Here is a 12990-nt window from a genome sequence, read left to right as displayed (position 1 = left end):
CACAGCCGGGCCCCCGCCGCCGCCCCCCGGCCCGGCTGGTTGGCTGCGGCCGGCGTGGCCGCGCGCGGGTTGGCCGCTCGGTGGGAGGTGTGCGGGGCGTGGGGCTGCCTCTTCCCGGAGGAAGATGGCGGCCGTGACCGCTCTGAGGAGCAGCTGCAGGACCGTGGGGCGCCTGGTAAGGGTAGCGGGGGTCCTGCGGGTGCCGGCTCCGTTCGCCGGCGAAAGCGGTGCGCGGCGTCTGCACCTCGCCTTCGTCGCGAGTCCCCGCCGCTTCCTACCGGCAGCGAGCGGCAGCCCCCCCTGTACGAACGCGGACAGCGCCGGGACCGGCGGCTCCCCTCAGCCGTGCCCCCGGCGCTGCCCGTGCCCCCGCTGCCCGTCAGCTCGCGAAGCTCGGCCTGATCCCCGCGGTGTCGGGCGCCGCTCGTGCCCGCTTCCCCAGGGACTGCCCGCGTTCCCGCACCTCGATGTGTTCCCACTGGCCGCGTTTCCTGCGAGAAGAGCCCGTGCCTCCCGTGACGGGCCGCTGCCATCCTCTTCTTGCGTTACCTCTCGATCGTCCGACTACAGCACTGCCTAAACGTTTTGCTGCCTTGCGGCCGTGCGTCAGTCCCTTGGTGTAGCGAGGGATCCTTGTATAGAAGGGGAAGCAGGCGTTTCCCCGGAATCCAGCAACCCACGTTCTTGTAAATTAAACTGTGCAGGTGCCTCACCGTGCTTCAGCATGTGAGTCCACTGGTTGTTCTTTTGGAAGCTTATAATCTCTAGAGCACGTGCCATCGTGAAGACGTTATTCTTGTAATTACTGGATTTTTGGCTGTGAGTAACTTGCTTTAGAATTTGGAAATGGGAGCTTCTTTTTAGTTTTCTTCTTAGCCAAACCACCTGCTTTTGCATTCGGAGGGTCACTGTGATGAGATGAGAGTGTTCATCTTATCAGTGTGGATGCTGAACAGTGTACTTTGGAATTGGCCGTTTATGGTAGGCATTTCCAGCAGCACATTGTGATTCTTGCTGAGCGCCGGTTCTTGTGACCACCTACTGTGAAGCAGTGTTAACATCCAAGAAATCAGGATAGGTGGTTATTGCAATTACATTGTTTACATTGTGATGAGGGGAAGAAAGGAGCCTGAGGTTCTTGTGTTATGTGGTGAGGAGAGAACAGTGATCTGGAGAGTATAGCATGGTGGTGTTATGGAAGAGAGGAGGACATCGATTCAGCATATAGGTAACTATATAGTTGGAAGTGGAGAGTATTAGGCAGAACAAATCCAGTGTAAGTAAACAACTCGATATGGAGAGCAAGTCAAAAGAGTTCTGTAGAAGATTATCTCTGATGTGGAATCATTGCTTCTGAGCACAGTGTGCACTGATGGCTGAAGTATGTCTGCGTGTCATAGAATCATAGAATCACCAAGGCTTGGAAAAGATCTACAAGATCATCCAGTCCAAACACCCACCTATCACCAATAGTTCTCAATAAACCATGTCTCTCAATGATATGTCTAAATGTTCCTTGAACACCACCAGGGTCAATGACTCCACCCCCTCTCTGGGCAGCCCATTCCAGCTTTCAGAGTGACATCCAACCTGAATCTCCCCTGGCACAACTTGAAGCCATTCCTTCTAATCCTATTGCTAGTTATGTGGAAGAAGAGGCCAACCCCCAGCTCACTGCAGCCTCCCTTCAGGTAGTTACAGAGAGTGATAGCTTCTCCCCTGAGCTTCCTCCTATCCAGACTGACCAATCCCTGCTCCCTCAGTTGCTTCTCATAAGGCTTGTGCTCCAGACCCCTCACCAGCTTCGTTGCCCCTCTGTGGACGCTCTCCAGGGCCTCAATGTCTTTGTTGTAGTAAGGAGCCCAAAAATTGAATGCAGTACTTGAGGTACAGCCTCACCAGTGCTGAGTACAGAGGTATGATTACCTCCCTGCTCCTGCTAGCACTACTATTTCTGATACAAGCCAGGATGCTGTTGGCCTTCTTGGCCACCTGGGCACACTGCTGGCTCACGTTCAGCTGAGCATCAACCAGTATCCCCAGATCCATTTCCTCTATGCTCTTCCAGCCACTCTGCCCCAAGCCTGTAATGTTGCCTGGCATTGCTATGGCCAAAGTGCAGGACCCAACACTTGGTCTTGTTGAACCTCATCCCGCTGGCTTCAGGCCAGTGATTATCTGACAGCTTCCATGCATCTCATGCACTTTCAGTCATTTTTTATAACAAATCTCTCATGTGAGCTGCTTAGTCAAAAAAGATCTGTAACAAAACTGACAATTCTATCAATTCTGTTAAGCTGTACACCATTATAAAATGTAACACTGACAAGAAAGCTTTGACACACTTACACCTCTAAGCTGGAAGACAGCGGAGTGTTTTACCATGATTTTGGCATTGTATTTCAGCATTCAGAATAGGCAGAGTCACAGATCAAAATATTACTGAAGTACTACAGTCAAGGGTGGACACTCATCAAGTAATCCATCACCAGTATACTGTGTAACAACATTCTGTGCTGAGGCCTGCAGTCAGTTTTTAGCGTAAGCGATTGAGAAAAGCACAATAAACTTCTTCCCAAAGACACAACTCTGAGTGAACTGAGTGGGCAGCACCAATCATGCCCCGAAAGATTTACTGTTTGTTCATTATAGAAATTAGAAGAATGTTTGCTCTAGATCAGAGGATGCAATCTTAGTAACAGGCAGATGCAAAGTAACTTAGTATTACTGACTTTGCTTGTCCTTTATTAGAGATTGTTTTGTGTAAATATTTGTTCCTAAAGGAAAGGTGATAGTAAGTATAACTATCAATGCTAGATGGAATAATACAGAAAACATGTACATAGTCAATTCAGAATTGTACAGCTTTCAGGATAATCTGCACATTAAAAGTATAATATAAAATCAAATAGTTCAGCAATGAGGAGTGAGTGGGAGGGGAATCAGCAAGTTTCATGTGCTCTGAAATTCTTTGAAGGGATATTAAAAAAGTAAGTTAAAATGAACTTTCCCATACAGGTGTCCTGTTTTCTGCCTCATCTGAGAAGATAATTTCTAAATTTTACAGTTTTGAGCTACTGGAGGTACACTGTAGCACCTGTTTTTTTTATTTTTATTTTTAATCTCTAAATTAATTAGAGATAGTATCTACAGATCATTTGTTATTTTTATTAACTTGACATCACACAAGGCACCATAACACCAGAATTAAGTGAGATTTAAGAAATATTACTAAATAAGAAAGGGCATGAACTAACTTCTGATGAGATTAATGATAAAATGCTTGTTTATGTCAATGCAAGTGCTACTGCCTTTGTTTTGACCAAGATCACCACCAATTACATGATGTTTTAAAGCATACACCTTTGTACCAATAATCTTTCAGAAAATTCTGATGACCTTTGAAGTTGATTTCTGGATGAATATAATTACAATTGAAGTTACTTAAAGATGCTTATCTCCTTTACATTAACAGAATTAAAAGGATAAATGTGCCCTCTGTTGTGAATTTCTTTTCCCATATTTAATTCTGATCAGCTTTTGATTGGAATAAGAACTGGCAAAGAAAAACATGCTGATTTTTTTTTTCTTGCAGTCTACAGGACTCTACAGCATTCACACTTCATGAGAGTATTTCAGATGTCTAATGTAGTTGATATTATCTATGCTTTTTGTGTGTGTGTCTTGGCTGAACTACTTGTCTACAGAAACTATAGCAATTATGAATCTCTTATCAAATGTTGTAATGATTTTTGTTAATTTCTTATGCTGTTATGGCTTTATGTGTTGTGTTAGTAAAAGAAGTTAAAGACATGGCAAAGTTCATGCCAATTTAATGGTTATTATATATTCAGTAATATGCATTTTGATTGTATTTTCCTAAGAAGTTCTCCATAGAAATTACATGTTCTGATAACTACTGTTGCATCATTAATGCTAAGTGAACTCTGTCTTCTCAGCCTAACGTTTTAACACCTGAGACTTTTTTCCCCCAGGTTTGTGTTCACCACGTTAGATCGTGCAGCAGCATCCGCTTTATAAAATCAAAATATGCGTGCGTGTTTGACAAATCTGCCTTCAACTTTAGTCAGCAGCAGCGATTATTCAGAACATCTGCTGGTAATCTTTTTCATAATAAAATATTTCAATTTGCTCTTTTATGAATGTTATGTCAGTGGCTTGAATATAAATGGTATTTAACTATTTTTATTGTGTACGGTTTATTCTGTCTGATGTCTTACACTTAATATTAAGCAAGCTGACTTTCCTTGTTTTTTTTGTTTTTTAAGTTTCAAGTGGCCAAATTGTCCAGTTTAAGCTTTCTGATATTGGAGAGGGTATTACAGAGGTGACTGTGAAAGAATGGTAAGCTCAGCTTCCTTAGAAATACATTAAGACATCAGCAAGTAGTTTAAATACTATCTGTAATTATCAAGTATCAATAATTATTTCAGAGAGTATGTTTTCTATTGAAAGACTATTGAAGTCTTTCAAGTTTTGATTTCCACATTTTGAACCTTTGTATGTAGTGACCTTTACATTTTGTTTATTTGTAATCTGTTATATTTGGGAATAGAAAAGGTAGAGGAAATGGCATGCCCTAACTACACTTGTATGTAGGCTTTCTTTCAGTGATAATTGTTTTTAGAGGAGATCTAGGCTGAGCTTTGGAACATTAGAAAAAGTGACAATTCCAGAGAATCCACATGGTTTTGTCCTGTACCCCTTCTCCATTTACTTTCATAGAAAAATGTGAATTGTTCCTAGAAAGGCAGCAAGTAATAGTTTAAGCAAAATCAGTGTCAAGTAGAGCAAGACAGTGTTGGAATGCCTTGCTCTTTGTACAAATAGGATCATTAGGAGGCTTGGTTTGGAGGTTACCTTAAAGACTAGCTCTCACCCCCTGCTATGGGCAGGCAGGGCTGCCACCCACCAGATCAGGCTACACAGGGCCCTACCTAACTTGGCCTTGAATGCCTCCAGAGTTGGGGCATTTACAGCTTCTCTGGGCAGCCTGTGCCAGAGAGCCACCGCACTGTGAGTAAGGAAGGTAAAATAGGAGGAATATTTCTTTGTATGGGAGACAGTTTCCCACTTCCAGATTTTTTTCTGCAACTGATTATATACTGGTCTTGACAACTTGAAACAGAGACCTTCTTCAGCTTCAAACCAAGTTAGTCTTTTTTTTTTCTTTCTTTTTTCTTTTTTCTTTTTTGAGGTGGTTTATAATCTGTCACAAAAAAATTTTCTTAGCAGAAATAATAGTAAAAATTGTGTATGTGATTGTATTCTGAAATGTGTCATTTCACACAAGTGGTTTTGGAGCAATCTGGTGGAAAGTATATAGCAAATGTATCAGCTGTATTATCTGTCACTTTATCCAGAATGCATTTTGTATTATGAGGATATATCTAACTGAACTTAATCTAAAGAATACACACCATAGGTTTTTATTGTTATATTGTTTTATACTAGCATGTGTCTTTTCTCTTAGGTATATAAAAGAAGGTGATAGTGTTTCTCAGTTTGATAGCATCTGTGAAGTGCAAAGTGATAAAGCTTCTGTTACTATTACTAGTCGTTATGATGGCATCATTAGAAAACTCCATTACAATTTAGATGAAATAGCTTATGTTGGAAAACCACTTGTGGACATTGAAATTGATGCTTCAAAAGGTATTGTAAGCAGTTTTTCTCTTGCATATTTTGTGTTGCCCAGAACCTTGTTCACATGACTTTGGACGTCCCAAAGGGTGGGACTCCACAGACTCTTTAGGTAGCATGCCCCAGTGCTCAGTTACCCTCACAGTGAAAACGTTTTTCCTGTGCACTGACAAAGCTTCCTGTGTTCCAGTTTGTGCCCAGAAGGTATTTCATCCTTACACTGCATGTTGCTGAAAGAGCTTTACTGTGTCTTCTTTACATTCTCCCTTCAAATATTTATATGCTTTGATGAGATCCACCAATCTCATCAGAGGAACCATCTTTTTCTAGGTTAAACAGTCCCATCTCTGTCACTCTTTTTTCATAGGAGGAATGCCCCAATCCCTTGATCATCTTTGTTGGCCCTTAGCTGAACTCCCTCCATTACCTCCATCTCTCTCTTGTTCTGTGCCTGGGCTGGATACAGTACTTGAGATGTGACTCCACTAGAGCTGGGTAGAGGGGAAAGATCACCTTTCTCAGCCTGCTGGCAACACTGCTCTACACAGAGCCCTGGGTAGCATTAGATACCTTTTCCAGAAAGACTTGTTGCTTACTCATGTGCAGCCTTTCCTCTGAGAGGCCTATATTTAACTGCATTTATCTAGAAACACCAAGATAGGTGTTTCTAGCTAATACTTCCTTTGTTAGTTTTTGTAAGAAATTTGAGACTTTGTTCTGCCTTTTTTTTTCAAGTGCCTATTTAACATGTGCCTGAGTTAGAAACTTTAAAGCAAATTCTGAAATTTAACAAGTATCTATAACCTAATTAAATTAAACTTTTTCTTCTTGCTTTCAGGTGTTGCTCCAGAAGAGGATGTTGTTGAAACACCAGCTATGTCTCATGAGGAACACACACACCAGGAGATAAAAGGTCACAAAACATTAGCAACGCCTGCAGTTCGTCGTCTTGCTATGGAAAACAATGTAAGTTTGCTGAATTACGTCTTGTCACATTTTATCCCTCTTTTATGTACCAGTTTGACTGACTGAGAGGATATGGATTAGAGGATAGTACAGTGAGGGATGTCTTGTTTTTGAATATATTTCAAATGTGTAAACACCATTGTAGGGATGGAGATAATTATGCTTTCTGATGATTATGGCAAGTTAGAAAAGAATTAGTGAACTTAAAATGCAGCTATGTTACTTTCGGACGGTGGTTTCTAAAAAACAGTGGAAGTATTGGAATGGATCCGTAGGGCAGAGCAGGAAGTAGGGAAAAATTGAATCTCAGATTTAGCTACCATGCTCTGTTCTCCAGACTTACGTAAGAGCAAGTGATGGAATATATGGTCCTTTAAGGACTTTTCTAATTCTTTTTCTGTGTTAATCCACTGTTTTTTGAAAGCTTATGGTGCATTTTTTTGCGAAAAATAAAACAACAAATAGAGAAATTTAAATGACAAATAACTCTCTTCAAATTAATACTTCATTATTGATCCTGTGATAACAAGGTAAGTAGTATTCACTGTTCTTCCTTTAAGTATGCAATTAAGATGTCTTATGAACCTTTTAGGTGATTCAAACAATGTTGCATACCTAGTAAATCACAGAAGGTGACACCTGATGCTACAAAGGCAGATGGGTTCTTTAGAGATCCTGGGTAGAATGAAGATGCTACTAAGCTGTAATTACAATTAAAGCATTACTAGTTCACCAAATTTTTGTAATTAGCATAGCACAGATTTTATTTATTGATTGATTTATTAATAGTGTAGTGTACAGTTACTCAGTATTTGTTCTAATCACCTGGACCATATCAGGCCAAAATAATAATAGTTAGTATGCAATATAACAGTCACAATCTGGATTTGTAGAAGATGTAAAGGAACATGAGTCACTCCCTCCATCCTTGGAGGAAGCTACCGCAGTGGAGCTGTCCCTGAGCACCAGGGTCACACATTTTGCTGTCCAGCAGTGGATCCATTCCAAATCCCCCCTTAAGACTTGCAGCTGCTTGATTTTACAGGCTGTGCTCTGTGTCCTGTTAAGCTTCCCTGTTCTGTGGTGGCTTTGTTGGGTTCATTTTGGGTGGTTGAGTGCCCAGGACCTTCAAGATGCCAGTAGGGAGGGAAAAGTTGTCTAGCTACCTGCAGCCTTCAAAGTCAGTGAGGAGAGGGTGAGCAAGGACTAATACAAGACCCATTTACTGTAATAGATACTGGATATTTGTCTCATAAAATGTTGTTGCGTTATGCTAACAGATTCTTTCGTAGAGCCTTTTGTGATAGGACAAGGGGAAGGAAATGCTTTCAAAATAGAAGAGAGGGGATTTAGATTAGATTTAAGGACAGATTTTTTTACAAATAAGAGTGGTGAGACACTGGAACCTGGAAGAGGTTGCCCAGACAGGTGATGGACGCCCTGTCTTTGGAGGCATTCAGAGTCAGGCTGGACCAGGCTCTGAGCAAATTATCTAGCCGTAGATGTCCCTTTTTTTTTTTTTTATTGTGGGGGAGTTGGGCTGGGTGGCCTTTATGGATCCTTTCCAACTCAAAAGATTCTGTGATTCCGTGCTAACCATATTAACAGGGATTAGGAGCCAGGAGTTCTGGTTCCAGAAAGGGAAATAAAATGGCAGATATGTTGGATCAATAAATGTTAACCATATTTCATAGTATAGGAATACTTATATTGCTGTAAATATGTATATTGCTGTAAAGACAGTGTCATAATTTGTTACATACTTTTCAGATTAAATTGAGTGAAGTTATTGGAACAGGGAAAGATAACAGAATCCTGAAGGAAGACATTCTCAATTTTTTGGCCAAACAAACAGGAGCTATCCTACCTCCATCTCCAAAGGCGTTGTCAAAATCAGAGACAGCACCAACTGCTCCAAAGGACAGAGCGCGCAAAATTCCAACACCTGTTTCCAGACCCATTGTGTTTTCAGGAAAAGATAAAACCGAACCTATAACAGGTAAATCATCAAGTACAAAAATCTTGAGAAATTGTTTGCAGTGAACTGCTGGTGAATGTAAGTCAATGAACGTTTGTCTCCATTTGATGGGAGTGTTTCAATTTATTATTTTAAGCAAGAAATAGGAAAACATGCTCTCTGCAAGAAGATGTTGCATAAAGTTATTATTTTCTGGTATAATTGTTCCTATTTTGGGCGGATGAAGTTTGGATGCAAGTTGTGCTTGCTCATTTTTAACCCATGTTTCCTCGGATTTATTCTGAAACAGGTTGGAATTTAGAAACACTTGTGAATTTGTTACAGTTTGAGTCACCATGTAATTAGTTGTAAAGTTATTTCTTTCAGAGAAACAATAAAAGACACAGAGATAAGAAAAAATCTCATTGAAAGAGGAAAATGATAGATTTTAATTTTCAAATAATTGGAATTTCACTCTCAGTTCCAAGAAGTTAATTTTGCTCACGTAAGAAGTCAGTGAATATTTTCCAGGTTTTCACAAGGCAATGGTAAAGACTATGAGTGCTGCCTTAAAGATCCCTCACTTTGGTTACTGTGATGAGATTGACTTGACTCACCTTGTTCAGTTGCGAGAAGAGCTCAAACCTTTAGCACAAAGTCGTGGAATTAAGCTTTCCTTTATGCCTTTCTTCATAAAGGTAAGAAATGCAGCAGAACACCATGTGGAGTACTAATGCAGACTTTACCAAAATCTTATGGTAGATCTTTGTTTTAAGTTTGGAGCACACAGATCACAAGAAAAACATCAGCTTTTCTTGTTTAATGCATCGTTTATCAATTTACCGTTGGGACTGTAGTTAGGTTAGATAATATGGGAATGGAGAAAAAAGAGCAGATACAGCATGATGCAGTAAGTGAGTAAACATCACTGAGTGTGTAATTTAAACAAAACATATTTTAGAAACAATTGGTAGTTTTGATGACCTTCATTAAAATCAGTCTCACTTAAAATGCCATGTAAGTGTTGTTGCTGGTAGTGAATCCCTCAGATGAATGAATATGTTTATGTTGTTCAGGTGAATTGAACATATGCCTTCTCTGGTTCAAACATGTACTCATGTAGTTGTCATGGTTTCATTTCCAGTTGCTGTCATCACTGGAGGCTGAATGCATAGCTTAATCTAAAATTTCTGATAATGCTATTTCAACTGGAGTGTCAAGTACTTATTTTGCTCACTCTTTTTAGGGGGAATTACTGTTCCCTGCAATAGCCACCTAATGGGAGAGTTTAGAATGAAATTGCTGTGGAATATCCTAACTTTTTTCTTGGGTTATTGAATTCTAATTGTGGAACAGGAAATAACTTGAGAAATTGATTATTACTTTTTGTATGTCTGCCTGACATATGTTTGTTTTTTTATAAGTTTTTCCTTCTGTTACTGTGATCATAACAGAATATCAACATGCATAGGAGCATGTAGGAGAGTTGAAGCCACATTTGATTGCATCAAGGAAATCTAGATTATTAGCCTCATTTGTCTCCCAGTGTTCCTTATCCATGCACTTCTCTGAGTTGTTAAGTATAAGAATATATCTTTTTGTTTATGTTTAACAGGCAACTTCTCTAGGATTACTGCAGTATCCCATTCTTAATGCTTCTTTGGATGAAAGCTGTCAGAATGTCACTTACAAGGTTTGTAAACTTTTTGATAGAAGTTGTGAGCAGAAAACCCAAAATAACATTTGATGAGGGCTTTTCAGAATGTCTGAGGCAATGAATATAGAAACTGTGACAGTGTGCTGGAAAGGAACTTAAGTATCCAGATTCTGTCTCAGATTAGATTTCATTCAATATAGATTTTATTTCAGTGGTTTATTTAATTAAAGTCATTTTTTCACTTCAGCCTGCTCTCAAAAATGCGTATTACTACAGTGATTTCCTCTTTTCCCCCTGAAGATAGACCAAACAATTGTAATGATAATATCTAAAATCCAAAGACAGTAATTTTTAGTAATGGCACAGTGACTCTGCTGTTTGGACTCTCAGCTATTATGTACTTAAGTCATATTTTAAGCTCAGTTTTGATAAAACTCATTTAATTTTTGTACAAGGTGCTGGCCAAATACTTCTATAAAGAAGTCTATTTTCTTAAGTGATGTGTATATATGTGTGTGTGTATATATTTACATATAGTTAGTAAAACTTCCTTTTGTGCTGTTTTATCAGACTCACTCAGATGAATCCTTACATGCTCCTTCTAGCAAGTATGCATGTTGTGTTGACTGCTTCTGTTAATGTCTGGTTAATGAAACTTATTGTAGGCTTCACACAACATTGGAGTTGCTATGGACACAGAACAAGGTTTAATTGTCCCAAATGTGAAAAATGTTCAAGTCAGTAGTATCTTTGAGATTGCTTCTGAATTAAATCGCCTACAAGCCTTGGGCTCTGCCGGCCAACTGGGAACAAATGACCTCACTGGGGGAACATTCACCCTTTCAAATATTGGCACAGTAAGTATAAGAAAAATGAGAACTTGCATCTGAAAACTGCATTTGAAGTGAACATCTTAATAAAAGTTTGATATGCAGAGAACAAAATGAGCAGTAATTCCTGCAAGAAGCTTTTCAAATAAGTGATACAATTATTTGTTAACTAGTATCCCTGGCATTTTCTTTTTTAGATTGGTGGTACTTACGCCAAGGCAGTGATTCTACCTCCTGAAGTCGCTATTGGAGCACTTGGAAAGATACAGGTATACTGACTATCTCAGTAATATCACACAGAATCACAGAATCACAAGGTTGGAAACAACCTGCAAGATCATCTAGTCCAACCACCCTCCCATTCCTATCAGTACCACAATATGTTTAACTCTCAGGAACTAAGGTTGTTTTCAGTGAAAATGTTCTTACGTGTTTCCTTGTTTTTAATTTAAACTTGACTTCTTTCTGTTAAATAAGTGCCTAGCTTGTGATTAAAAAACGTTGTGGTATTTTTAGATGGCTAAGCAGAGACACTGAAGTCTTTTATGCCAAAGTTTCAGCTTTTTCTCTAGAATTCTCTAATATTCACTCAGGTCTGTATTTAATCTTCTAGTTATTAGGAAACAACATAAACATTTTTTTGAAGTTTTTGCAACGTGGCAATAGCAGTCTTACTATGATTAAGGAGAAAACTTGAGACTTAAAGTATTTTGATAGTATTTAGCTTTATGAGCCAGATGGCTCAATCTACACAGAACTCTGTGGTCATGGCAGTTTCTTATTTTCTGAACTTTGGTATTTAACTATTTAATTTAGTATTTAAAAACTATTAAACATTTGAGATCAATGCTGGAAATGACATTAATATCAATTAAAAATACTTTTCACGTGTTCTTCCTATGAGCCTCATTTCAGGAATGCTTTAGGAAAACTGTCATTTTGAACAGTAAAAGTGCTTCTGGGTCAGTGAAAGTTTTCACTACTTCTCTATATCCAGGATGGTGGAAAGTGGATATCACTGTTTATTATGTTGGTTCACAGAAACAGCATGGGAAGATCTTTCATTTCTGAATGACACTACTGCTGTCTGTCTGACTTAGCAAAATATTTGAATTTAGATTAACAATAAAAATGCGGTTTTCTTAAAGAAAATATGTAATATTTCTATTTTTATCTTACTCCTTTCACTGGTTTTTAGGTTCTTCCTCGATTTAATGGGAAAGGTGAAGTATTTAAAGCACAGATAATGAATGTGAGCTGGTCAGCTGATCACCGTATTATTGATGGAGCTACAATGGCCCGTTTTTCTAACCTCTGGAAATCTTATTTGGAGAACCCTGCTTCGATGCTGCTAGACCTTAAATAAAGGAAATCATGGCTAGAATATGCCTTTAAACTGTGTTAGACTGAATAACTACAAAAGCTGGCTTTGCTAGCACATGCCCTTTGCTACTCATATTATATAATAACTTTCTGTGGTTAAAAGTTCTCAACAGCTGATATCAGTCTATCAATTAATTGTTACTTCTTTTAATTAGTAGTGCTGTATTTTCTTCTACAGCAGGCTGTCAATAGGTCATGGCACAACTTCTGAATATGGTGATGGATTGTCTTTATTTTGCCTTCTGTAATACATATGATTGTAAGACTGGTGTAAATGAATCACTGATCTACATCTGTCATATTTTTAAACAGGTTAACTCATTTTGAAGGTGAAAACGCACAGTTCTTCTTTGTTGGAAACAAATTTATCTTAACAGATAATATCTAAATTTCCAAAAGAAGTTATGCAAAATTAAATGCAAATAAAATGCCAATTATGCTTCTGCTGTAAGATGTCCAGAGAGCTTTTTGTTGTTTAACAGAGTTAAACTCTCAGGTTTAACTACTAGTCCACTTTTTCCTGGTATTAATTG

At 39.0% G+C, this 12990-nt stretch overlaps 1 protein-coding gene across 2 annotated transcripts; it reads left to right on the top strand.

Annotated features, from left to right (window-relative positions):
- The first annotated feature begins 42 nt into the window (after nucleotides 1-42).
- Nucleotides 43-12908, top strand: DBT (dihydrolipoamide branched chain transacylase E2). Of its 2 annotated transcripts, XM_052665571.1 has the most exons (12): nucleotides 158-175; nucleotides 3019-3083; nucleotides 3996-4119; nucleotides 4290-4365; nucleotides 5495-5676; nucleotides 6503-6630; nucleotides 8401-8629; nucleotides 9119-9285; nucleotides 10203-10280; nucleotides 10910-11101; nucleotides 11272-11343; nucleotides 12273-12908. In XM_052665571.1, exons 6-12 carry the CDS (start codon nucleotides 6541-6543, stop codon nucleotides 12438-12440), a joined length of 996 nt encoding a protein of 331 aa, XP_052521531.1. In that variant the 5' UTR covers nucleotides 158-175; nucleotides 3019-3083; nucleotides 3996-4119; nucleotides 4290-4365; nucleotides 5495-5676; nucleotides 6503-6540; the 3' UTR covers nucleotides 12441-12908. The 2 variants fall into 2 exon arrangements, with proteins under 2 accessions (XP_052521530.1, XP_052521531.1); XM_052665570.1 differs by lacking the exon at nucleotides 3019-3083 and having other exon boundaries at nucleotides 43-175.
- The last annotated feature ends 82 nt before the right edge of the window (nucleotides 12909-12990 follow it).

The sequence above is a fragment of the Tympanuchus pallidicinctus genome, unplaced genomic scaffold, assembly GCF_026119805.1.
Source record: "Tympanuchus pallidicinctus isolate F22 unplaced genomic scaffold, pur_lepc_1.0 scaffold7, whole genome shotgun sequence".
NCBI classification, from domain to species: Eukaryota; Metazoa; Chordata; class Aves; order Galliformes; family Phasianidae; genus Tympanuchus; species Tympanuchus pallidicinctus.
The sequence above is the reverse complement of the archived record's forward strand: the minus strand, read 5'-3'. Positions and strand labels throughout refer to the sequence as shown.

Coding starts and splice junctions, on each gene's coding strand:
- DBT (XM_052665570.1), top strand. CDS start 125: ATGGCGGCCGTGACCGCTCTGAGGAGCAGCTGCAGGACCGTGGGGCGC. Junction 4,120..4,289: donor ATTATTCAGAACATCTGCTG/GTAATCTTTTTC, acceptor TTGTTTTTTAAG/TTTCAAGTGGCCAAATTGTC. Junction 5,677..6,502: donor TGAAATTGATGCTTCAAAAG/GTATTGTAAGCA, acceptor TCTTGCTTTCAG/GTGTTGCTCCAGAAGAGGAT.